Source organism: Meleagris gallopavo, chromosome Z (genome assembly GCF_000146605.3).
Source record: "Meleagris gallopavo isolate NT-WF06-2002-E0010 breed Aviagen turkey brand Nicholas breeding stock chromosome Z, Turkey_5.1, whole genome shotgun sequence".
Lineage (NCBI taxonomy): Eukaryota > Metazoa > Chordata > Aves > Galliformes > Phasianidae > Meleagris > Meleagris gallopavo.
Genome location: NC_015041.2, coordinates 1,337,157 through 1,364,940, shown reverse-complemented (window position 1 = coordinate 1,364,940; position 27,784 = coordinate 1,337,157). Strand labels below are relative to the sequence as shown.

At 41.9% G+C, this 27,784-nt stretch overlaps 1 protein-coding gene across 7 annotated transcripts in view; it reads right to left on the bottom strand.

Annotated features, from left to right (window-relative positions):
• The window catches only part of SMAD2 (SMAD family member 2), a 201,177-nt gene extending 177,977 nt beyond the window's left edge, over positions 1 to 23,200 (bottom strand). The window contains exons 1-2 of one of the 7 annotated variants that reach the window (XM_019610283.1): positions 23,098 to 23,200; positions 14,629 to 14,914 (exon numbers count right to left, since the gene is read on the bottom strand). In XM_019610283.1, coding sequence (XP_019465828.1) covers positions 14,629 to 14,861 — 233 coding nt within the window. In that variant the 5' untranslated portion in view covers positions 14,862 to 14,914; positions 23,098 to 23,200. Of the gene's footprint in view, positions 1 to 14,628; positions 23,048 to 23,097 lie in introns of those variants that run through there. The other 6 variants (XM_019610284.2, XM_019610282.2, XM_019610285.2 and 3 more) reach the window with 6 other exon arrangements.
• Positions 23,201 to 27,784: the final 4,584 nt, after the last annotated feature.

Sequence of the window (27,784 nt, the reverse complement as noted above, 5' to 3'; positions counted from 1 at the left end):
TATTGAAACTCATGCCGTTAACCTTGGCCCATCGATCCAGTCTGCCCAGGTCCCTCTGCAGTGCCCTTCTCCCCCTCTGGCAGATCAACACTCCCTCCCAGCTTGTTGTCGTCTGCCAACTTACTGAGGGTGCACTCAATCCCGTCATCAAGATCATCAGTGAAGATGTTAAACAGAAGCAGCCCCAGTACTGAGCCTTGGGGGACAGCGCTTGTGACCGGCCGCCAACCAGATTAGCAAACCACAACATTCTGTGGCCTCTAGCACTCATGGCACGTCAGGACTGTTGCTTTGAAGGCCCTGTAAAATTACCACATTTATTTTTGAGGCTATTATCAATTGGCCTCATTCTGCAGGTGTTTGGAAGTTTTAGGAGCAGGAAGATTATTTTCTAGATGAGGTAACCCTCAAAGCATCACAACTCACAATTACTGACTGCTAACTCTTGAGATTTTCAGGGGAAAGTCAACATTCTAGCATATATCTGGTTCAGCTGTTACACACTAAAACTGGGACAGTTCAGCCCTGCAATCCCAGTTTTGGGACTGCTCACAAAAGAAAGGGTCAGACTCATTGCTATGGGTGGAACCAGCCCTACTTCTGCTGACACTTTCCCTAAAAGGAAAGGAGTTGGTGTTTCAATCCTTTTTATCTGCTTATAAGGAGCAGCATCTCAGATGATATTCAACATTTCTGGCAAGAAGAATCTTTAATGTGGCTATCACTATGCAACAGCATAGAGCATGCCTTCAGTTCTTCCATTTCATCATTTCCTCTAACAGGAAAATCCAAGCTCCAAAAAACCCTACTCTGGGCAAGAAATGACCTAAACAGCAGAAAGCTGCAGCAATACTTCACAATTTTGAGACCCAGTGCCAAAACAGCTTCTCTTTATAAGACACAAAGTACTGACACATAGGAAAAAATGTGGGGGCAGGAAGAACCTAAATATCAAAGATAGGCAAAAATGTGTTGTGCTGCTTCTGTGTGCATATTACAGATAATGTTTCCAATCAGCACAAACCATTTAATTGGAACACCTATAAGCCTACTAAAAACTGGACATTACTCCAAATAGAAATGAACTTTAAACCTGCACATAAACATGGGACAGAAGTCGTTTGAGCTACACTGTTTAAAAAAGAAAGTAATCATTGCTTGCTTAACGCATTACGCTCTAATTGCAGGAATCAGAATTTGTATCAAAACTCATATTACTCAGATACAAGCCACAAAAGATCCAACAGTCTAAAGCAACACACAGCTAAGGGTACAAGTTACAGACAGACTATCTCTGAGCTGGAACACACTGAAGATAGATCCTTGTGTGGCAAAGGACATGGACCCATCCCTCCATGATAGCTTTGCGCTGGCCCCAAGACATTTGCAAAACAGCTAATACAAGTCAGGATAAAGGTGGTAGGTCAGGTAGGTCTCCTCAATAATAGGACAGAAACAATGAACAAAGTAACCTTCTTACCACTAAAACTGTTCACAGCACTGGCAACCTCCAGCTGCTTTCTTTGTATGCAATAAAGTTCCTGCAGCAATGCAAGCAAGGCAGAACCACTTCAAAGGCGTTTACATTATCAAGTAGCAGAAACACTATATAGAGAAGTTGTTAAATACTGTCACAGCTCAAACATAACTCAATTCTACTTTCTTCTCTGCAGCCTTGCAAAGCAACGGGGTGGCTATTTAGGCATGGAGACTCGGGGAACTAAAGTAGCAGCTTTAGAAAAAGGGGAAAAAATATGAAAAACAGATTTCAAACTAGTTAAAGCTGAAGCTACTCAGGAATCATTACAGAATGATCTTCCACATTTCTAAAGTACTAACTGAATCCTTTATGATTTCCTTAAACCTATAACATCATTCAGAGTCTACACCCAGTAACATGTTTGGGAGTTATGTTCAAGACCATCCTGACCATCTTCCTCCTGCACCTTACACTCACAAGTCTTGAGTTTTGCTATGTAAGATCTCAGATCTATGATACACAACACAGAGCTGGAAAACAAGGACAGTTCTATTGACTGAGCACTGTTCAGTCAATAGAACAGCACTGTTTAGCACTGGCATAGCTGGATTGAACTTGTACTCCTGCGAAGACACCATTCATTACTTCACTGATAGCACAAAGAGGATCAATTGACAAATGAAAGTGAACCTTCCCTTTTATTGCAGTATTTTCTTCCTGATGACACTGTGGTTCATGAACCCATAAAGCTCAGAGGAAGGTATTCAAAGCATATAGCAAACCTTTGGAATGAGGGTCTTGAAAATAATAGTGACCAGAAGATGGACCTGGAAGGCTGAGATGTAATAGAGATGGATCAAAATCACCAGTTAACAAGCTTCATGGCTTGTATACAATATTACATTCGGCACAGGAGAGGGTTTCTATGAAATCTGCCTGACTGTGGTTTCCTCAAATCCACCTTTCAATTGAAAGTCTGCAGAGCTGCTTCTGTATTCTTACCTGACAGTCCTTTCTACATGCTGGCAGCTAGCACAGAAGTTCTGATCTCTCTTTCTTGCTACAGAAAGTGTAAAGATTTGGGAATCTAGTATGAAATAATGATTTTTCTTCTGAGCATCCGTAAGACAGATGAGCTAATCTCTTGGTTGAATAAAAAGCATAACTCTGAATTCTTCTTATAAAATCACTTATACAAATCTGCAGTGCCACTCATCATTAAGAGAAGTTGGACAAGGCACTTTCACGAGAGATCCATTCTGTGACAGACAATAGAATAGAGAAGTAAAGGAAGAAAAAAGATGGTAAGCTGCGTTGCAAGACAGTGTTAACAACCACAGCAAGCAGATATGTGAGCAGAAGTACAGGTAGACAGACACCAAACAGATATGCCCATGCTAACTGTAGGAAAAGGATATTAAATAATATCTAAGAAGACCCAGGCTCCAAAAGAGAAAGCTCACACCAAAGCACAAGTTTCTCCCAGAACTCAACCAGTGGTAAGACTGGCAGCTGGCTGCTCTATTTCCACAATTGTGAGTTTTTGCCCTAATGCCTCCAAGCTCTTTACACAACTCTTCTCTTAATCAGAACTCTTTCAAGCAAACAGTCATATAAAATTTGATGTAAAAATAATTCCATCAAATAGAAAACACAGCATTTGAACTGTGGAAAACAACTGAAGTTACCTTCTCTATAAATGGTCCATGTTAAAACATTAACATGCACATCATTCTGCTCAGGAGTAGAAGGTTGCTTCTTCAGTTCTGCAAAGTGCCAGTACTCAGGACTGAGGAATAAAGGGCATGAGCTATAGCACAGCCTCACTTAGAGCCAACAGGGAGCTGGCCATGGGTTTTATGCTGGTGAGCCTGAAAACAGAGCACGAACAAGAAGCCTGCAGAAACCATGAGCTAACAGCTTCGCTGGGAAACCTGCCCTGCAGTTCCCAGCTCCAAGATAGTATGACTGCACTGAGCAGATGCAATTTATATCCAGTTATCTCTGCAGCTGGCTAACTAGTGATAAGACGAAGCACAATGCTGATTTCTCCCTCCCAATGAAATATTTCACCAAAAAGTGACCACAAGTCCCAGAGACTAACTAGGCACTACCAAACAGACCAATATACAGCTCCTTAAGCTGTAAAGATGCAATTCTGTGTGCTAAGATGGCACTCCTGTAATGCAACCTTGAAATTCCTGCAATGCTTTCATTTGTAATGCTGTTACATCCAATAGAAAGTTTCTGATTGCTACATTATTTTGCTATTTATCATACTATCCTCAGAAATGAAAACACAGCACTCAACTGGGACAGAAGGATGTAATTCGGAAATTCCCACTGCTGGAAGCACTGTGGTCATTATGTGTCTGAACTGGTATTAACAAAACTGTATTTCATCTGAAAACAACACACTGAAAAGATTTTGTCATAAGTCCAGAGTCATTCAAGACATCACATCCTAGAAGGAAGAAAGGATCCAAACTACCACTGGAGTAAAGAAAGGCTATCCAGGTAAATGTGTCTACTAGGAAAAGAACCTTCCACTAGCTCCATGTAGCTAGTGAGGTGTTGCCCCAGATCAAGCATTCAGCTCTGAGGCAAGTATGTTCAACAACTCAGTTCAGCTGAGAAATGCTCATCTGTTCTCTAGTCTCATTATACCATGCCTACTGAAAGAGGTGACTGAGCAATTCTTTTCTAAAACTGTCACTGAATTGTTCCAACTACAGACGACTAGCACAGGACAGGAGCTATGTCAAACTAGTAAATACATCTTTCCTTCACAAGCTATGTAAGGAATGGACAATGGAGCAGATTTATCTCAATTTCATTTCACACCATGTGTCCTCACCTTTCCATTTCACTGGATTAAGAGCAATATCACACAGTGAGTTAAGATGACACCCACTGCAACTTCACAAATAACTCCCTGTATCAACCCAAATAGGGATTAACATGGAGACAGACCTAAACAGAATCAAAGAGTGGTAAAGGACAAACCATCTTTACAGGAAGCCATACCCATCATAACACTGGCTAACCTGTCCAGAACAAATTGTCCTGTTGCCAGCTGACAGCATTCTCACAGCTCAGACTTTCAGAAGACATACACAGAGCTCAGCAAGCACGTTTCAGGACTGGCCTCAAACAAGTATTTAAAGATGACATTCATCAGAAGTTCTCCAACCACTGTTAGTCACTGCAGGTGCAGTGGAAGCTTCTGTCAGTAGCTTAGAGGTACAGCTACCAAAGGCAAAGCCTAGTCATTGCTTTCCAGCAGCCTGCCACCTTTCAAGTGGGTGAGCAGCTCAGAGTGCTGCAGGTGTGGGCAACTGGCGGACATCGGAAAACCTGAAGATCTGACATTTTGATGAACTACCTCAAACCAGTGGGTATGTGGGATGGTGCTAACACTACGGATTGCCTAGACACCATGCTGGAATGAGTCCCACTGCATCTACACCACTTGTGTGGGCACATCTACAAGAAAACTAGTGTGAGAATATATTAATCTTAATCCAAACATGAGTATCTTTAAGAATGAGGAATATAAAAATTCAAAAAAAGACAGGTATAAGGTCCACAGGACATGTAGAATTCCTAAGTAACAGGATTCAAATGAAGGTAAGACTTGATCCATAAAGCAGGTTTCCCCAAGCAATATATTGGGAAAAAGAACCAAACGGTACCTGCATCATGACTACTAGAGCAAATTTTGATATGCAAGTAAATACAAAAATTAACTGAAATCAGACAGTGGCATTGCCTTTACTCCCTGCAATGCCTGTATTATATTACTAATAATAAAGAAAATTAATAACTAATAAATAATCAAGGAAAACCCATGAAAAGGCCTGAAGAAGTATCAATGTTCAGGTACAGGAAAGCATGTTTTGCTTCTTTTAAATAGATTTTGTTTGCTGAGATGCTACATTGCCTGAAAAATGAGTAAAGGCAAAATCAAGAATGTAACTTGACAGCCAAGATGCCTAACTACTCCAGGGGCCAGAATATGGGATTCCACATTAGATATTCATATCAGAAATCATGGAATCATTATGGTTGGGAAAAGCCTCTAAGGTCCTCAAGTCCAACCATTGGACCATCGCCACCATGCCCACTGAATTACGGCCCTAAAATGCAAGTATGCATGGAACAGATACTGTAAAATGGATATCAAAGCCCATTTCTTGAGCTTCATTGCTTAGAGATAGACAAAAAGGAAGTGTTACGATTACAGACAAGTCCTGAAGTCTTTAGCATCTGGTTCATAATCCACACCCAGAACATGCAACTGAAGCTGATGCACACAAGCACTCTTGCTTCACATGCAATTGCTTAACAGCTGAAGTACTTTCCCAGGGTGTCCAACAATTTGCTCTTCCTCCTTCCACTTGTTGGGAGACAACCCTTATTTACCACCACCCACCCTCTGTTGAGGTGGCACTCTCTCCCTTGTACTGATGCAGCCAAAGATCAGAGTTTAAAAGGTTTGAGAATATTAGCATGCAAGTAAAAACAGCTATGTGGCTTCCTGGTGCAAGGAGAGCTGGTTAAATCATTACTTGAAAGTGTGGAAGGTTGCGGCACAAAATACAAATCAGCTGCCACACAATAAGTAAAATATCAGGCAGGATATTACAGCATTTTTAAAGAGCTGCCATCAATGCAATTTGCCACAGGGACAACCCTACTGGCAGGTATTATCTCCTCCAATTATATTCATTTAATTGAAAGATGTAGAAGAGAGCAAAAAATGGTTCTCTAGATACTAATGGTGCTTTGACAAGGCAGTCTGCAAGACAGATCTACACAGGACATAAGCAAAACACTAGACACTTCATGTTTAGACAAAAGAGAAAAAGGTATTTTCATTCTCAGCTTTGTGGAATTAATTAGAAGGGACACAGCTGAATTCTTTCCTTTATAAGGCCCTTAGACAACACTCAAGTCCCCTCACTGTCACAGAAGGGGACATCCACATTGTAGAAGGACAACAAAGAATAAGCTTTGGCAAGCATACGCTGTGCTGCTGTAGACTTACAAACAAATGAATGCGCAGAAGGTGCTCATGGAAAATGTAGCTGGAGTCCTTGAAAATAACATTTGAGTGACCTATTTAAGAGAAAAGACTTCTTCAACCAAGCACCAGAGAGTCAAGAGAGCTGTTTCAACACAACTTTCCATAATAAAACCGAAAGTCTCCCCATCAGTTGATAATATGCTTTCTACACATTCAAGATTTCAGAACTACAGCATATGTTAAAATTACTTCAAATATCTACAGAGGAACTTGTCTTGAAGCCTCCCACAAAACTAAGAGGAAGTGAAGACCAGTTCTAGGATAGAACTCATCAATTTATCCAAGCAGTAAATTTAAACATACATTTAAGGAACAGTGAGCAACAGCTTCTTTTGCATTGGGCTTTTCCTACCCAGAAGGCAAGAAAAGAGAACCCAAGTACACAAAGAACTGGTCAGTTTCCTACAGACTACAGGCAAAGGCTTCAAGCAAAGACCTTCAATTCTGACCTACTGAAATGCACTTACACATTTCAGAATTAAAAGCCACCATTTGGGGAATCTTTTTCTAAACAAATGCTGAAGTCAGATCACTGTGCAGCACCCGTCCAAGGGGATTTCCCCAAGCTCATTGTTCCTCTGCCAACTCTGAAGCACATGCAATGAGATGTGAACCTGCTCTGGCTTCTGATTGTTCTCCTGTATCCTGCTGGTCTGCTGCAAACAATGCAGCATGACAGAAGCCAGCAAGAGCTGTTGGTGATGAGAACACAGCACTGTATACAGTTTCTCCCACAAGTTTTCCACTATTCCAGTGAATAGTTTAGCATTGACTTGGGCTGACCACAGCCCCAGTTCCTTATTGGAGAAAAAATAAATAGTATTTATGAGGTAATGTAGAGCTCAGTACTGACAATAAACCAGTTAACCTGTTCTGAAGTCACCAACACATCTTCTAAACAGTAAGACAAGGTGCCAGACACAGGTATTATTCTTTTTGGTTGCAGCTTCATGCTGGGATCCACCAAGTAGGACAATCACAGATTGCTATTTTCAATATAGTGCCCTCTGAAGTTTATGGGTTCTTGAACCCCAGCATCAGCTTTTAACTTGGCACAAACATTTTTTGGAACATATTCCATTTTAACAAGTAATTTTTTATTTTGCCTCAACTATTTCTTCCTGTTTCTTACCACCAAAGCTATCTTCATGAGGATCAACGGTAACATGAAGCAAAGGGGCTTCCAGAGATGCCAGCAACTTCTCACTTCCAAATTTGCTCTCCACATCAGTAACGCTGCATTAGGAAACGTGTCTTAAACTTAAGACTCTTTAACCAAACACAATTCATTTTATGTCAGTGAAGAGGTGGTTAACACAAGCATAAAAAAAAAAACGTCATTTTTACTTAGACTGAAAAGTGACAGCAAATTAAAAGTTCACAAGGTTACGCTGGGAAAAGCAGCAGTGCTAAGATTAGAATCCACACCTTGAGCTTTTATACAATGTCAGTTAACACTAAAAGGTCCTCAAAATTCAGAAGTTTTCCCTCCTGGCTCGAGGGGCAAGCTCCTTTAACTACAGAGCACTTTGCTACTGGCTGAGTATCTTACACATCTGAATTCTCACAAGCTAATCTGACTCCAATGACATGCCAATACTTTCTGCTTGGCACACCAACTCAGTAACAAATTATGTGGGTAAGCCATGTGACTTCCTGAGCTGCACGAGCTTGAAATTGGCAACCCTGAGTTTCTTTGTTTAATGCTTTAAGACTTTATTTTTCAGAATGATACAAATATTATGAGACACTGCAATTTGAGCTATGGCTAAAGCACAATTTAATCCTAGTCAACAGCAATTCAGTCCTCAACATTGCCACAGCTGTGAAAAATTCAAAAGTAATACCTGAGTATATTTAATAAATCCTTACTCAACTACACATGAACATAATCATTACTCTTAATTTCAATTAACAGTGCTCTTGAAGGACAGTAAACATAAATCTTCAAATTCATCTTTTAAAGAATGACTTACCTATGCTAGAACATACACCATGTAGAAAGGAATTGGGAAATGGTAGTGACACCACTCAACTCCTTGCCTTCCTCTGCTTTGAGCATTCACTGCCCCCTGCTACACTCCATCCATCCCAACTCACAATTGGTCCACTCAAAAAAAAGAGGACTACAAAACAGCACTGACCAGTTCAGAAAAGATTTTCAGTAAGAAATGCTCCCAAGTGCCAAGCTCATTGCAAAGAGGTTTCAAAGAGGTATTCACATAAAGCTGGTTTCTGAAAACAAGAATACATGTTGTGTAGTTACTCCACTCCCTGGAGTATGCATTTATAAATATATGGTTATGAGTATCAAAGCCAGACAAAGCATTTCCATGTGGCTGGATGCTTTCACAGGTGATCTGAAGTTATCAGTTAAGATCTACTTCAGTTGATCCATTTCCTTCATTAGCTGAAAGAAATCGAGAAATTTAGGAATGATCACCAGCAGGTCTTCAACTCTTTTACCTTTTAAGTTTAGCTTCAGGGAAAGACACCGGGTAAGCAGTCAAGCAAACGTGTAACAATAGTTTTCACACAGCAGATGGAAGTAGTATCACCAATACTGCTTTACTATTTAATTTCTAAACCCAAAGTAAACAAGTTTCATTGAGACACGAAGTCAAATTTGACATCAATTATTTCTCATTATATGCAGCATGTAAGGGTTCTGCAATCTCATACTTGCATACACATCATTTCATCTGTATGTAACTAAGAACAGTTTCCTTCTGCCTACAGATGCAGACGTGCTATCCTGGGTCTCTGGAAACCAAGAAGGGCTGGGCGCATTTACTTTTGGGCATGAAATGGCCTTGGAAAACCAGGCTCCAGGCTATCATCACCCAATTCCAAAAGGGCTCCAAGGAAGGCAGCTCAGCATCAGAGCAGTGCTGTTTTGGTATCCAAATCCAGACTACACTACAGCACCACAGAACAGAATCAGCTGAAAGCTGTCACCATAAAATGAGAAAAAGAGTTGGTTTGACAGCAAACAACTTACAAGTATGCTCTCTCTGTAATATCAGCAATAAAGTGGTGCTTTTGTGTATTTTGATGTACTCTCTTAAACGTCTATACATGTTTTTAGAAACTTAAGATGTTCGACTGTAGTCCTCAAACATTTATGGAAACTGATTTATGTCTAAGTGAATGCACATGGACCGAAATACAGGATATGGTTTGAGGACATTCTTTATCCAAAGCAGTTCTCAGTTTGTGAGCTATGATTAAAAATTAATTTCCGTCCCCAACTCAAGTAGTGAATTATCGCAGCTACAATCCAACAGATGCTGCCAAGTAGTGTTTCTGGGAAAACACACTTCACCTCTGTCTGGATAGCAATGTTATTTTAGGATCTGCTGTGCCAATCCAACTGCCTGCTGTTGTCCTTGCAGCCTCACAGCAGATGTTGGAATTCTAAAAACATTTCCAGAGGGACCTTTTGCTCTCTCCCAGGGTGACTGTTGAAATCACTCATATTCTATAGTTTTAATCTGAGCAGGAACAAAGAAATTTATTTCTCTGTAGTACTGTATTTTGGGGAAAAATATTAAAAGCTCAAAAAAAAAAATCTGTTCTAGAAGACAGGTTAGCTCAACAGCTCTGCTCTACTGATAATCAAAGGCATCCTGAAAACTAAGTGACTGCATGCAGCTGTGTGAGCTCTTTCCCAACAAACATTCCCATGGAATCTAAAAAAAAAAACCAACAACTGGTAGCACAGGTTATGGTAAATAAAAACAGTGAGCTTTATACCTAAACTACCATTTACTTTTTATTAATTTATATAAAGAAAAAGGCAACCAAATCTCACCATTTTAAAATATGTTTGCTCACGAGCAGTCGACTTGGTCCCATCATTACAAATGCCTTTATTTGCTTAGTTTACTTCTGCTGCTAACTCTTTTGTAAACACTTCATTAGCATTATTTAGTTACATGCACGGAGGTTATGTTAAGTAACACAAGAGCCAACTTTCAGAATACGGTTTTAACACACGCAATATGCTGTGCCTAAGCTACTTATCTTAGCCATACTGCTAACTCACTGCAGAAGATGAAGAGAGTTCTGCAGGGCAAGCAAACAACAGAACAACACTGGCATGCTTGAGAAATTCCTTGTTGCTTTGGAGAATTCGGACCATGGCACGTGATCTTGCCTCTAGGTGATTGGTGAACTTTCACCAGCTTTAAGTGTCTCAGTCCTTGTAGAATACATTGGAAATACAACAAAACTAAGGAACTGGTCAGAAGGCAGCTTGTAATCTCAACTCAAAGCAAACAATTCACTAGCAATTATCTGCTTTGTATTTTACCCAACGCTTCCTCGAAATCTTCTATATTCCCAAAACGATGGGAGTCCATTGTTGGGTTTCTCCTCTGCCTCTGAATGGTAAAAGCATGGAATTCACCACTACAAATTCCATAATTCAGCTATATATATATATTCAAAAAAAAAAAGACCCACAACCAAACAACAGCAGGATTTGAGCCTCTCTCATTTTTTCATTTGAGAGGCTGCTGAAAAACAAGAAACAATAAGTGTTTGAAAATCAGGAAACAGCACAGAGATGCTATCCCTCATGTGAAGCAAGAAGGGCAGAGGGCAGAGATAAGACATTTTCCATATTCATACTGAACTGAAGTAAGAGCAACCGTTTCCCAGAGAGCACCTTCCCAAACTAATGGCACAGGAGGCAGGAAAACAAGGGCTTGCAAGAGGGTCAGCCTCCTCTCTGCACTGGGAGCAGCTGTTCATTTCACTCTGTACTTACTCTAAAGCACCACAGCGAAAAATCCCTAAACTGTGACTTAAGGAAACTTGGACTTAAAACCTTCCTTCAGCCAGTACTCCAGCAAATCACTTGTCAACACATTCAATATTTTTCTTTTGAGCCACAGATTACTATAAAGCAGTGATAAAATTTACCTCCTCCGTAGAGACTCAACTTCCCCATCACAAAGAAAACTCAATGCTAAGTGGCATTCCAAGCACAGTAACAAAAGCAAATGTATGCAGTAGTTCTAATATAACTACTACCATTAAGACCAACAAAAATTGTGTCTGTTCAAGCAGAAAGTCTTCAACCCTATGAAACCCTCCTAGAGTACTGACATGAGGACACAGCATCTGGAAAAGGAAACAGAGGTATACTGCTATAGACATCTTTTAGCTGCTCCTTCCTCCCAGTTAGCAGTCACCTTGTCAGGGCATGCATGGAAGCTCTATTCATTATGCAAAGCTGAAATGAATGAAGGCTGCAGATGCTGAGACTGATGGGAGGCACCCAGCCCTTCCTTATCCTCCCACATATACTGGAACAAAAAGAGTACTTACACTCTGTGACACCGTACGCCTCAGTTCAACACTGCCTCATGCAGACTGTGCCAGCACAACACAGGATGGAATTAGTTTACAGAAACACTGCTGTATTTCAAGACAGGAGAGCCACATAGGTGATACAGTCAAAAATACTGAATCCAGAGATTTGTTTTTCCCTACCTTGAGCACAAATGTTCCGTCACCACTGAAACAACTTTTTAAACCATGAATACACGCTATGAACATGCTAGCTAGCTCTGCACTGCACAGTGTGGTTTGGTTTGTTAAGGATGCGGATTTTAATTAATGTTATTTACAAACTACTCATTTCAATCCGTGCTAATGAGGAAGTAGCTACTCCAATAGAAGTCTCATATAAAAATCTTTCTTCACTGACTTGTTTCTCGTGCTCTATTTATAATCAGAACTGCAGGGGAGAGCATAAAGACATGATCTTAAATGTACCTGAATTCATTATATATTCTAGAAAAGTGAACTCAAGTCTCCACATTTAGTTTAAGGATACCTAAGGATTATGAGATTAGAATCCCACTGGCTTTCCGGGAGGATTCAGCAAGATAACTCCAAATTACTTCAAGGGCTGGTGTGAAATGGACCTCTGTACTTATTTAGCCTCTGCTCTAGATTACTGACCCACTTCTGAGGAGCTCAGCATCCCTGCTGTGTGATGCCAACACCCACTCCATCTGTTTGCTTCTGCTTTCTCAGAACCTCGATTTGTCTGCATAAGAAGTTGTGGTAATTCACACGAGCAGTTTGGGTACCTCACACAGCATCAGCCCCACTTTCTGTGTGGTCACCTTGACAAATAGAAACAGAACAACGCAACGGGATTATCAAAAGCTGTGTGTACGCAGATTTCTGAAGGGGCAGCTTTAATTCGGTTCCATCCAAGCCACTCTCAGTTTTGAGATGAAAAAAGTATACTAGAATTAACCATTTTATCAAACTATGGAAATTTTCAATGGGACCAGCAGCTTTTGAAACCACAAGTGAAACTTCTAGTGATGTTGTAAAGCAACAGCTCCACAAAGGGGCATCACACAGCACTTGCCGATATCCTGAGTTAAGCAATTATCAAAACTGGTCAAAAACCAGCAACAACAAAAAACCCAAACCTTCACTCATGACAGACGTGCGCCTCAGCAACTGAGCAGCAGTTTTATTAGCTTACTAAATCCAAAAACAAAAAATTCCAGAAGTCACTACAGTACTGAGATGACATTTGGTCTTTTCTGGGAGCCCAGACTACTGCCGTAAAGTGAAATAACAGCAACAGTACAAAAGCCAGCTATGAAAATGAAGTCTATATACTGATATCATTCACCTGTTAGCACCAAAGCCATTTGTTTAAAACTAAACCTTATGCCAACACTACCCAAAGAGCTCCAGCTAACCAGTTTACTTACACAGTGGTCAAGAAAAGTAAAATGTAGGTGAGCTCTCCTTCAGCTGACCCAAAGATAGGTGAGAACAGTACATCACAATCCAGCAAGAACTGCCCATCACAACAAGGAGACTGTACAAAGGAAATGAGAAACCCAGAAAATTTGGGGATAGCTTGAAAAGAAAACGCAGGCGGGAGGCGGCATTACAAACAAAAAATGAACAGAAAATAGATGGCAGAATGAAAGCAGCAACATGTATGGATTACAGAAAAAACTATGGCAAACCTAAAAGATAATGCTAAAACCATGATCAGGTAACAGCCGTAACACATTTGACAGGTGGCAACCACAACTGACATCAGTTGAATGTAGATGGAACTATGATTAAAACAAAGCTTAAAAGTAGCTGGGATCAGTGTGCTAATAATACAGAAATTAAGGTCAAAAATATGCAGTTTCTGTTCCTTAGAAACTATTCTAAGTGTCAGAGGGCTAAATGCCCAAAATATTCCTGTCACCATACTTTCTTACATTTTTATAGAAACGCACCATAGAGTGATCTGAGATTCATGCTGCACCCCTTACACATGCACTGTCAGTGGGATTTCTGTACAACATGAACCTGGAGATACACTTAACAAACACAACTCTTGTCTCTCGCACAGCAATTGCAATGAATTGAGAAAGTCAAAGGGGTAGAATGCATGCTGTTTACCTAAATATACATACATATACGGAGCAGAAGAGAAGATCTAGAAGTACTCTTAAGTTATTAAATGAAAAGCACTTTCATTAACCAATAACAAATAATAAGTCTTCAGAAAAACTGCTTCCACTGATGTTTCCCTTCAAATGGGAAAACGGATGCAGGCTGTAAAACTTCAACAAAACTTCCATATACAACTGAAAATAATAATTAAGAGGACTGAAGTGTTGACCAAGGAAAAACTAGACTTTTTTTGTTTGTTTTAATGTGGAAGTGCAAGTTCAAATAAGCCCCTCCAAATACAGAGAGTTATCAAATAAAAGCATATGGCAGTGTTATGAGCTAAGAGCTGTGGTAGGCACCACCAGAACATACACAAACTGGAATCCAGTTAGTAATAAAAACTGAATTGTAAACTTATAAGAAATTGTGAATGTACAAAGCATGTGATTCAGTTCTAAGAATTGAAGCAAGCAGTACATAAAACCAAAACAGGTTTTAAAGAACTTTTAAAGAATCAAAGGCATGCAACTGATTCTGTAATTAATTTCTTCACACAAATTAACATCCATTTAGTCACTCCTTAAGGGCTGTAAGGAATGTTGAACGCAACAGAACTTACCTTGGTATTGTCACACACTTCGTATTGCAGTTCTGAGTGGTAATGGCCTTCTCAAGCTCATCCAGCTGTCCTGTCTTCTTTAGCTTCTTGACCAAGCTTTTCACCGCTTTTTCACACCACTTCTCCTCCTGCCCATTCTGCTCACCGCTGGCCCCTCCGGAACCACCAGCGGATTTTTTCCACCCAAGAAGTCTCTTCACAACCGGTGGAGTGAATGGCAGTATGGATGACATGACTTCCACCAGACAGAATGCTCAGCACACAATTAGAGATTTCTGTCTGATCCCTAAAAACGCAAACCGAAACAGACACATTAGCACTGAGGTTTTACTTGAGAACAATCCTTGCTTAGGATCTTCCATTATCAAATGCTATAGGACATGCCACCTCCAAACAATTCAGGTAATAGTTCAGGAGGTGGATCTGAAATTCACTTTAAATTTTGATGATGAGTTTATTCCACAGCTCTAATCTACAACTCAAAGCCTACAGATAATCAACCTTCCAAAATGTCACTAATTTAAATCATTAAGTCTCTCAAAATCCGTTAAAGGACATTTAAAATCTCATTTTGTAGCTACCTGAGTGGTGCAGTTGTGTTTGTTTTGAATTCTAACACCCTTTCATTTGATATCAAGTACCCAATCGGGGCAATTACATACAACATCAGGAGGGATGCTGAAATTTGAGCTACGTCTGGCATTCATCTCTATTTGTACTTCAAACAGATTAGAAGAAATGATAGCCAGTTTTATATATATACATAGATAAATATACACACACAAACTTCCTAGTTTTACAGTTTGTATCAGGGTACTTTCAGGCATTAAAATATAAGCCCCAAATCAGCTGTATCATTTTAAGCAGACAGCTATTGGAGCTTGTTTGAGGACAGCATCATCTACAGACAGAAGCGCTGCATTGAAGTCAGAAGTAGTCTTATTTCCAGGCAGTAACAGGATATCTGAATTCCACAAACTTACCGTGCTGTCAAACTTCAGCACTCTAAGTTGTAATAGTACCTTGTTGAGGCCAAGTATGAAATGTTACCTTCAAGCTACTCAATCAGAGCTTTCTAGGCAGCTTATGCGCATACTGTGCAGGCACGCTCCTCACTTCTATCCAAAATATACCTCACCTTGTAAAGGTTTCTCATCTGCAAAACAGCAATGGTTCATTTGGGACACTTCAGGTTACGGTATTCCTGGCTGATTTTTGCTTCATCACGCCTTCACGATTTCAATGAGAACCAACAAGTCAACAAAAGCTGGGTTATATTCCACAGGCAGCTTTAAATAATAATTCATCTATCCTAAATGAAAAGTTTCACCTTCATATAAGACTATAGCATGAGAAGAACTGTTCTTTCAATGGTGTTAAATTATTACAGAATTGTGACCAATACGTCAGGCTGCAGGTCAAATTTTGCAGGCTGCAGAAGCATTATACTGGAGCCCCAGTTACAGCAAACTACAGAAACAATCTCAATAGCCAACATTTTCAACCCAGTGCTAAGCAGGATACTCAAGCTATGTTCTCCCTAGGAGCCAATACTGACAGACATACCCAACCAAACACCTCCATCACTGCCCATCCACACACCTGTTCTTCCCAAGTTTATGGAGCTCACTAACACGTAATACAGGCATTACCAATTCTTTAGCTTCTGACTTGTCACCTTTCAACTGCCCTGATTATCAGCATTGTAAAGTACGCACTTCAGCAATCTCACTTACCAAAATGTTAAATTGCCTATTGTTCCAAACCTTCTAAACATTCTCTGTCCTTTTATCTATTTTCAGCTTTACAATACCCCTGAGAGCATGAGTCCAAGCTTGCTGTATTCTCTCCCTTGAGATAATACTGATATCTATACATAATTTCTGTATTCTCTGGTGCTTTTTTTTTTAAATACAGACCACAATTTGTGTTTCTGTCTCAAATGCATGCTGATTAAGTCTTGAAATAGGCTACATGCAGAAAGCCCATGCATCTCAGACTTGCTTTACATTTGAACTCTCACATTTTTCAGATAGTCTGAGGCAAAAATCCTCCTCTCTCCATTTCCAAAAGACTGACAGGTCAGCTCTAACTGATCAGAATTTTCCAGATTCTTGACTTGATTTCTACCACTTTCCTTACACGCATTTACTAGTTTTTACAGATGCTTTCAGAAAGCATAGTTTATCTGTTAGTCTCGCAGTCACATTTACATTAAAACAATTTATTTTTAAATAGGAGGACATATGATCTAAGAAAACAATATATATGCCATGGCTGCAGAGTTAAGTGTGATTCTGGGAGGCTACGACTGCTCTTCTAGCCATGGTTATGCCATGTCATGGATTTGCCAGTGGTATCAGTAAGCATTTCAACAAGCTATTCCAGCAGCAATCTCATTTCTTTCAAAGGGTGAGCAAAGAGAACATGACACAAGTAGGACAGGATTTTGTTCACCTTAACGCTGCAGCCAACTGTGATGAATACACACAGGACAATCTTTCAGCTAGCCTAATGTATGCAGAAGTTACACACTTCTCCATGCCTACAGGAGGCACAGCAAAGTACAAACCTCAATTATGCAAGGAAAAAGCAGCAATAAAGTAATTAAGAAAAACCCTAACGTGTCAGAAGTCAGTGTATCTAGCTTAGAGCCCCATCCCAACAGCAGAAAATCATTTTTCCTGCCTGTGTAGTATTTTCAGTACCATCCAGAGAATGGTGGTGAATGGAGATACATCCAACTGGCAACTAGTCATGAGTGGTGCTCCCCAGGCATCAGTACTGGGGCAATCCAGCTTAGCTTTATTGATTAACCGAAGGAGGGGACTGACTGCACCCTAAGGAAGTTTGCAGATTACACCAAGTTGGAGGAAGCGCTGATCTGCCTGGGGCTGGGAAGGCCCTACAGAATGATCTGGATAGCTGGGCTGTGGCCAACAGGATGAGCTTCACTAAGACCAAACGTCTTAGTGAATGTGGCTCTTTGGCCACAACAACCCCACGCATCACTACAGGCTCGTGGCAGAGCAGCTGGAAGGCTGTGTGGAGGAGAAGGACCTGGGGGTGTTGGTTGGTGCTCGGCTGAACACGAGCCGGCGGTGTGCTCAGGTGGCCCAGAATACCAACAGCATCCTGGCTTGTATCAGAAATAGCGCTGCCAGCAGAAGCAGGGAGGTGGCCAGCCCTCCGTACTCAGCACAGGTGAGGCCATACCTCAGTGCTCTGTTCCGTGTTGAGCCTCTCATCACAAGAAAGGCACCAAAGAGCGTGGCCAGAGAAAGGCAGCAGAACTGTGACACGGAGCAGAAAGCTGCCACTACTTCAATTCTTACCGCATTTGCCAGATTGTGCCTTAAAACTGCAGCTCTGAGTACTCAAGGGTTTGAAAGAGCTACCAGTGTTAGAAGTGCTGGCACACAGGGAACACGTGCTGTTATATCCAACAGATTATAGCTGGAAAACTTGCAGATTGCCTAATGGTGGTGGTATGCTTCATCTCTACCCCCGCAGTATATTCCGCTTCCTCATGCACACGTTTCTATAGTTGGTCAAACAGTGTGATTGCTGGCAACTTCTAAAGTTGCAGTTTGAATCATGTCTGCTATTATTCAATTCTGCTGTGGTTCTCTGAAATGGGGATTAAATATTAAGCCTATGATCCCAGCAATAACTAAGCGTAAAATATGAAGGAAAACTTCAGGGCAGCATGCAGGCAGACTGAAATCTTCAAGGGAAGTTTTCCTTTCCTGCCCGGTATACACCATAAACAAAAATATCAAGTAACTTCTGGATAATTACTGTTAAGCCTTATGCAACATATTTCATACCAGTCTGTTCATTCATCTTAAATCTGAAATCAAGAAATCTGATTTCTCCTGACTTTATTCTATGTAACCTGGCTGAGAATAACATCATTTTCAAGTGCTCTTCTGCAATAAGGAAGACAGAAGCTAAAGGAGAATCAAAGAAAACCTTTTTGTGGCATTTAAGAGAGTCTAAAACTTTATTTCTTCCCAGTTTCAGGCCATTTTGTCATATAAAAGGGTGGTTTGTTGTTTTTTTTCATTAATCCTGGAATTTGGACAGGATTCTATACCAATTTCACCCAGTGCACAATGTTTCACATATCTCAGAGGAAGAGGGAATATCCATCTTTCTCCTCCACATGCCTCCCTATGATAATTCCTTCATAATAAAGATATTAAGTCTAGCATCATCTGTTTAAGGCAGCAGCAAGATCTTACATTATGCCAAACAGTACTGAGAGATAAAGCTTTAAGGTCTATAGCACACGTAGTATTCCATGTCACCTATATCAATGCAAAGTCATTAAAACTGCGAAACTCGAAAAGATGCAGCATTTCACCTTGTACTGAACTGAAGCATAACAAAATTTATGGCCTGCTTCTGGAATCTTTAAGCTGCGTTATTCCAAGTAACAAGACACTGAATCTGAAACAAATTTCCCCAATACTAACCATCTCACCTTGCAGGAAACCTGATTTTTGTATATTGTAGCTAAAAGCTCTTTCTCCTTGCAGAGGGAATACGTTCTATTTACAGAACTTAGAGGAATGGACAAGAGAGGACATCTCACTTCTGCTCCTGCACTCCTCCAAAACATGCCCTGAGTCCCAATGGGGGCTTATTCTTATCCTACAAAGGTGTGTTAGATACCTCTTTTATCATCTGGATAAGCTCAAGTCTGCTATTCATACACAGGTTTCTGAAGAACAACCACACATAGAACTCAGGTGATGCACCTCCTTCTCTCCCTACATTTAAGCTGGGATAGTACAGCTTCACGTGTTCCCTTCCCTCCCTGTCCTTAGGATGCTGGAGTTTGTTGCTGTGGGGCCAATGGTGGCAGAGAGCTGGGAGAAGAATCCAGCTCTGTGCCATGGTCTACCCCCAGATGAGCCCTGCAGCCAATTACACAGCAGAGGGGAGGGCTTGGAAACACCGTCTCCCCAAAGGCTCCATCTGGCCACAGCTTCATTGGCAAAGCCAAGCTCCAGACTCAGCTCCTGCATGAGCTGCTGAAGTTCAAGACAGGCTGCCTGTGATCCAGAGGGCCAGCAGCAAAGAGAATTCCTTCTCTGGGACAACCTTAGAATGAGGATTTTGCTACATGCCATTATATAGATTCAATTTGCGCACAGATTTTGAAGTTTATTATGCTCCAGGGGATCTTGAAACTTTGCATAACAACTTTTTTCCCCATATAGCTCATTGAGGAGAATTATACCTCTACTTTGAACATACACATTTCCTCTCACGCATTTTATGATGTTTGATTACAAATCAAATGAGAAAACTCACATTTCTTATATGCAGAACTAAAATAAGCACCAACACAACAACAGAAAAGCTTCAGAAGTTGAGTTTTTCTCCAGTTACTAAGCAGTACTCAAAACGCAATTAAAACATTATTGTTAGAAGAAAACTAACAGATTGGAAGCAACACCATTCACCCAGTGACACCGAATTGCATGCAACCAGAAATACAAGAAAGAAGTGAAGACGTTAATTTTACTGACCTCTGATTGAAATAATTATAAGAGTAATATATCTTAGCAATTCTCTTAGAAGCCTGAAAAATGTACCACAGCTGCAGGCAGCCAATTCACCTGTCTGCAAAGCAGCAGCCTTCTCCCACATACTTAGTATTTATGAACTCACAGCACTGCTCCTTAATACTGGAAGACCTCAACAGAGCCACAAAAGCACCAAATGAGCATTCCAAGCCACAGCAGTTTAAGCTCTTCTCACCTAATTTGTTTTGATTAAAACTTTCCATGTGTAACAGGCAAGAGTCAGTTCCATTAGGTTAGAAAGGAAATGCTCCTGGGTAAATGTGAAAGGAGCAGTCCCAGAACTGATTAACAGGTACTTGGGTGCCTGCTTCAGCTTCTATCTGCATAACTTAACAGTTTCCCAACTTCGTTAAACTCTCCTTCCTCCACCACAGGCAGAGCTTGAAGAGTGTCCTCCATTAAGCTCATCTTGCTCCAGCTTAATTAAATCAAACTCAAGCCCCAGACTACACTGATAGCAGACCCAGGAGCTGCTCTCTCACAGTCTCTTCTTGGTCTCCCTTCACACCCTGGCTGTCAAACACAATCACAATAAAAAGTCATCTGGAACGAAGTTTTCCTTTCTGCAATCCAGCAACACCACAGGAAGTTGAAAGCAACGTTTAGCAACATTTTCTGTGGTCACCAATTTCTTCTAGCCCAGAGAGTATTGAGCACAGCACTGCCTACACTCCCCATTCTATTACAAAAAACTAATCCCATCGCATGACCTGCAGCAATTCAGTTTAACAAATCCACAATTACAAATATTTTGGCAAAGTAAGCTTAGGTATTGTTTGCCTCTCGGCACAGCTCACAACCAGTTTGTGGCTTTATGATAAAAGTCATTAAATCCAATCTGAAAAGCAGAATTTACAGCTCACTTAGCAAGTCAGGCCCATAAATGGCTGCTTTCAATTACAGGGCATTTACATGCACAGTAATAAAGGCAGCATTGAGTACATTTGAAAAAATCTAGAATACTTTTATAATAATTAAAACTCTGTGTGCTGCTCTTTATAGAAAGAAAACTTGGGAGTTTTCTTCAGTCTCAACCATAATTCATATTCTTTGTTAGCCAGAACGTACTACCAAGCCTGTTCTCCCAGTACGATTGTGGGAAGGAGATTAGACAGATGGAGACAAGTTTTGTTTTTAAATCTGCGCTCAGCAGCAGAGATTTCTGAGCTCCAATACACTCAATTACATCAACCAGTGCTCAACACTTCTAAAAGATCAAGTGGAGCAAGAAGGTGAAGGAGCACCCAGCCGGGCTTTGCATTTAGAGATACACTGTGATTCAAACTCATCTGATTTTGCTCGTGCCCCCGGTTTCCAGGAGAGGAAAAGATATCAGTTAAGAGACCAATTTCTTCAAATTCACTTTTTTTCAGATGTGCTTTATTTTGGGGGGAGGGAAAGGAAGGGAATTATTATTATTACTACAATCAAACAAAACTCAGGAACATTGACAAGTTTTCTCCAAAACCGTATTACGCATGGTCAGATTCTTCCTTAAAGAAAACTGAACCTGCACTCCTGTTCATTTTGGTGACTGTCAGTGCAGTCCAACCCTGAACCACACGATTACAGACCAATCCTCTAACAAGTCATTAAACAACACAAATTACTGTTAAAGGTGATGCTAAGAACACACTCAAGTTTGAGCTCTTAGTGCAATCCTCCCCCACTCCTCTTTTAAAGGCACTGATAATCAATGCTATCTTTCACCACGATAGTGCTAAGCAAATGGAGTGAGGCAGGGAGAAGCAACTGCAAACTTCAAACCTTTATTTGTATTCTCATCACCCTGTAATTCACTGGAGTTCGCGAACACTGAAGTTTTAAAGCCATCAAACAATAAAGCTACTCATGTACCACACAACCACGGCTCCAACACTGCAATAATGCTTCTTAAAGTCTAAACAACAACTGCGTTCCGTTAGATAAGCCTTTCAACTTAACAACAGGAGGTTCTTCCACTCTGGAGAACAGACTCATCAGCCTCACTGCACACTCCAACCCCACAAAAATAACGCCATGAATCAGTCTGAAAGTGCAGCTCTCCAGGCTAAGAGTGGAACACTTACGGACAGGCAAACCTGCTGTTAAGTGTGGGCTCCTCACAAGCTGTCATTACTAACTTCTCTCTGCAGATGAAAGTTACTCACCTGTGACCAGGAGCAGCATTTTCAGAAATTTTTCCTGCAGTGGATCCAGAAAACAGAACTTTTCCTTAAAACTACCTACTTAATGTAAAGGGATTTGAAAGGGAGCACAACACACACGGCTTCTTTTGTCAAAGATCACGACGCCCAACCAACAACACACAAAACCAAGCTGCAGCCCGTTGAACCCAACGGCTCTCCAGGGCTGTCGGGTGCCACAAGGGCTCTTCACCCATCTTTTACTTCCCCGAAGCAAAGGCTGAAAGACCGCACCGAGGCACTCCCCTTCCCCTCCAAAAAACAGAAAGAAACAAGAAAACAGCACAGACAGATGAACTGCCACGCTGCTCTCACAGGAGCATCGCAGTGCCCATGCACGAGCTGAGAGGAGCGTGATGAAAGGTCCTTCCCCAGAGGGACACGGCCGCCGGAGCTCAAGGAGGCACGGCTCTCGGACACGCGCTGTGGGTTCATGCTGTTCCCCGCGTTGGATCCCACTCTCCCCCCCTCCCTCCCCGCTCCCGCCGCCCCGAACGCGGCCGCGTCCCCACCACAACAAAGGGGGAGAAGGCGCCGCGCGGCCCCCGCCGGGCCCAGGCCCGTTCAGCCAGCACCGGGTTCTCCCCGCCGCTCGGAATACCCCGCTGTTCTCCTGCCTCTCCCCGCCGCTCCCGCTGACCCTCAGTCCCGTCCTCCTCTCGGCCGGAGCGCCCCACACCGACCTCTCCTCTCCTCTCGGAGCTGCTGTTCGTCCGCCGCGTCCCACAGCGCTCTGTGCTGCCCGCCCGCCCTTCCCGTGCCTGTTGGTGACTGCTACGCTCCGCCCACCGAGGTGGGAGGGGAGACGGCCTATTGGCCGATCTACCTGCGGCTGATAGGAAGGAGAGATGGGATTGGTTTGACCCTTCCTCGAAGCCGATTGGCGGACTGTGCTGCCAATGGGAGCGGCGGTAAGGGGAAAAAAAAAAGAACAAGACGAGGAGGGCTGGAACCGGGTGGGCGGGCTCACGGCCGCGCTGCAAAACAGCGCTCGTCATTGGCTGCTCCAGCTGTCACTCTCCGGCCGACGCGCCCTCTGGTGGTGGTTGAAGGGGCAGAGTTTGCGTGTCGTGTAGTGCGCAAGCGCACTGAGGGGCGCTGTGGTACTGTGGCCATCCGCTGCGGAGGCCTTGTGAGGGTGATGGAGAAGGGGGATCTCGTCCCTTCAGAGCCTCCACAGAGCCCCTCCAGAACTCCCTTAGACCCCAGCAGAAGCCCTCCCAGAGCCCCTCAGTACCCCCTTAGACTCCAGCCGAAGCCCCCCAGAATCCCTTACTGCCCCTCAGTCCCACAGAGTCTCCTCAGAGCTTTCTCTGCCTTTCCCCATGGTTGATCCCTAACACGGCTGTTCTGCTGCAGCCAGTTCGCAGGCAGCCGTGTCTTCAGAGCCTCTGCATCTCTGTCCAGTTGGGTTGAAATAGGTAAAAAAAAAGGAGGGGAGAGGATGCTGGGGGACTTCTGGCAAAAAACAAACAGGAGCTGCGTGAGCCTCATTTCTTTAGGAAAGGAAAGGCAAAATAAGCAGACAGCATCAGAGCCCAGAAACTGCCTGAGGAGCGCGGGTGCTGTGGAGAAGCCAGGCAAGGTGTGTGTCTGCAGCTTCAGCAGCCCCAGAAAGCACTCCCATACCTGCACCCTCAGGAGCAGTGCCTCCTTTGGTAAAAATAAAAAGCAATATCCAGTCCCTCATGCTGAAGCTGGGTGTTGCTAGATGCTGGTAAATCAGTGTTGCTCAGCACAATTTGCACATCAGCAGCGGGGTGCAGGTGGATGGATATGAATCCCTCTTGGATTTGAACCCATGGTGGAAGAGCATCAGCATCTCTAGGAAGGGCTCTAAGGGTTCTCCCAGGGATCAACACTCTCAAGAATGACGTTCTCGTGGCTATTTCCCAGCCACTGTTTCACCTGTCGGGGAGAAAGAACAAAGGGAGTAATCTGTGATCTAAAGGCAACATGATGAAATGGTGATCAGCTGCACCGTGCTGTGTGTTGACTTCCCAAAGGCTGTGAGCAAATCCCTTGAAAGACAGAAGAAAGAAAACCGATATCAGATAAGTTCAAAAACACCTGGGATTTCTAAATGACCAGACACTATCAGATATTACCGTGAAGATGAAGACAAACATGAAATGTATTGCCAAGAAGGCAGGGCTTTGGAGACAGGGCAGATAGTTTCCGTGTTGAGGTTGTTCTTAGCAGAGTGTCAAAATGATCTGTTCTACAGAAAATAACAAAAGGGAGAGTTCCAAACAGAGTTTGGGTACAAAAGGATCAGCCAGCATGTTCAAGACAGGGAATAATATATGCTGAAAATGACTGTGAGTCCACGGAGAAGGACTGTGAAGTGCTCCCAGATTTCTTAAACTCACTCTATTGAAGCTCTAGCATATCCTTCAATAAGAGCTTTGATTTTTACATCAGTGGCTGCAATGCTGCTTCCCCAGAAACTTCTCAGTCATAGCAGCGTGTAGTAGACTAAATATGTGCAAAGGAGCAGTGTTCCTCCTTTAAAAAACTCCAAGACTTAAAGCTGGGAGCAACAGCAAAGTACGTAAAAGGATATCTCATTTTCCTGCTCTTCTTTTTATCTTTTTAGTAATGAAAAATGTCTGTAATGTTGAAACTCTAATCTGTTCACTGCCTTTTCCAAAATGCAGAAGTATATTTCCTATACTATATAAATCACTCTAGTTTCAGATCAGGCTCTTAGAAGATTTCAGAGCAAAGCAAAAAAAAGCAAAAAGCACAAGAATGAAAAGAACACACGGTGCAAAGAACTTGATAGCCTCTTATGTAAGCTTGTCAAAGTGGACTGAAGAAATAATCAGTGAAAAATAACGCACTAAAAGCAGAGACGTATTTCTGACTCTATCAGAGTACAAACTGTTTGGTGTTCCTGTTACAAAGTGCATCTGCCAGATGTAGTAGAGCTAGACAATGATTTTTAGAACGGACATCTCCTGGAAGAAATTCGTAACATAATCAGAAGATTTATGTATTTATCATAGAATCATAGAATGGTTTGGGTTAAAAGGGACCTCAAAGATCATGTAGTTCCAACTCCCTGCTATAGGCAAGCTCACCTCCCTCTAGACCGGGTTGCTCACAGCCTGCTCAAAGCCAGGTAACTCGCATCCAGCCTGGCTTTGAGTGCTTCCAGGGAGTGGACATCCACAGCCCATCTGGTCAACCTGTTGCAGTGTCTCACCACCCTCACAGTAAAGAATTTCTTCCTGATATCTAATCTAAATCTACCCTCTTCCAGTTTAAAGCCATTTCCCCTTGTCCTGTCGCTACCTGCCCTTATAAAAGGTGCCTGCCCAGCTTTCCTGTAGGCCCCCTTCAGGTACTGGAAGGCCGCTATTTTGACTTGCATGGTATAATTCTCATGAGTAAATGATGAAACTATCTTAACATACCCATGTATCCTAACAGCCAGTGCCTAGTTATTTTACTCTGCCCTGAAATGGGTCAGGAATTCCATGCAGTCAAGGCAGTAAGGTTGTGATAGAGGAAAATTACAAAGGCTTGGTAGCTCAGATGCAATCACAGACATTACGCATACCTTAAACTTGGTCATCTCAACATCATGGCAGCCTCCTGGCTTCAAAGCCCCAGCTTTATGCCTAACTGTAGGTGTGGTCAGCCATTACCAAGGAACTTCTTACACTGCTTGAACTCAGAACACTTTAATTATGGCCTTAGATTGTGCCAGAGGAGGTTAATGTTGGATATTGCAAACAGTTTCTTCTCTGAAAGAGCAGTTGACACTGGCACAAGCTGCCCAGAGAAGTGATGGGGTCACTGTCCCTGAAGGTGTTCCGGAATCATGGAGATGTGGCACCTGGGGACATAATCAGTGGGCAGAGGTTGGGATTGGGCTTGGGGGTCTTGTAGGTCTTTCCAACCTTAGTGATTCCATGATTCTATGATTCACCCTGCTAGCAAGGGCCTGACTGCTCTCAGCTGCCCATAGCCAGTGCAGATAGCATTTCTTTCCTTTGCCTCCCTGATCTGTATAGATCTGACATGCTTTGTGTCCTCAACATTTCTGTTTTTTTTCTCAGGTTGTTCGTCCATCATTTCCTATTACCCCAAATACAACACCATTCCTCTGCCTATGTCCTTCAGTTTGGATTAGCTGAAGTTGATTAGAAACACATTTATGCTAACCCCAAGTAAGCCATCGTTAAACTGAAATAGCCTTGTTTACAGAGAGATTTACACCCGTTTATCTTTATTGACTTAAATAAACAAGAGTAATTGAGAGGAGGCCTGGGGGACAATGGCTTTGTTTCTGAATTAATGTCAGGCCTCAGTCCAGCAAGGATTTGTGTATGCACTTAAATCTGCGTAGTGAATGGGTCTGCTGAAGGCAGTGGCATCAACCAAAAGAATAAAATTCAGCATAAATGCGATCATTTTTCTGATTTTTTATTTTATTTTTTTTATTGCCGTCCATATTCCCTTCTTCTGTTTTCATTTTCCAGCAAACTGAAATTAATTCATCATTACAGTGAAATCTGCACAATAAAAAAAGTAGTTGGTGCCTCCCAAGGAAGGATCAAAATAAACCAATTTATGCCGTGATCAGTTATTGCAATACAGTCTGCTTCTGTTTTACCCTGTGTGAGATGCACTATGCTAATTAAGCATATGTTTGTATAGATTAGTCTCAATGAGATTTACCCCACTTTTCTACACCATCTGTGCTACATCAGTAGCAGAGTTGGAAGTGATTTCTCCATATATTTTCTCTATTAGCTTATGAAATATCTAGAATCCTTTGAGATAAAAGTTTTCTTCATGTTATTATTGGTCTTGCCAAGCGTTAGTTGTGAATTTTGAATATTTGTGCTTTCAAAAACTGGTGATTTAGGGCAATATCATTTAAATAGTTGCTGTTATTTTGATGAGTAGCACAAATAAAGCAAGCATTCAGAGAAGCTGCAGAAATCTCCCTTGCTTATTTTTATTTAGAGGTATAAAACGTATATTACTGTTAGGCAGATGGAGACATCACAAAATAAAAATATGGCCATAATAAAAAACTAGGCTGTTCTTGCTGCAGTATTTAAGTCACTAAGAGGTTAAAAGTCAACATTTAACTAGAATCTTCAAATTTATGGTGAAGACAGACCATTACAATCATCTCCTCTACGTTATTTATTTCAAAGGCCAAATCATTTCCTCAATAGAATCCCTTTTTTCAAGCTCATAATCTCTGCAGCTCAGAGCTACTGGCCATCAGTCGTGGAGAAGGCAGCTCAGCTCCATCCATGAGCCTGAGGTGGGAGAAATCCACCAACCTGGCATGAAAGCGAGAGCATTTCCTTCTTTATCTGCATGGAATCTGTTTAGCTTCAA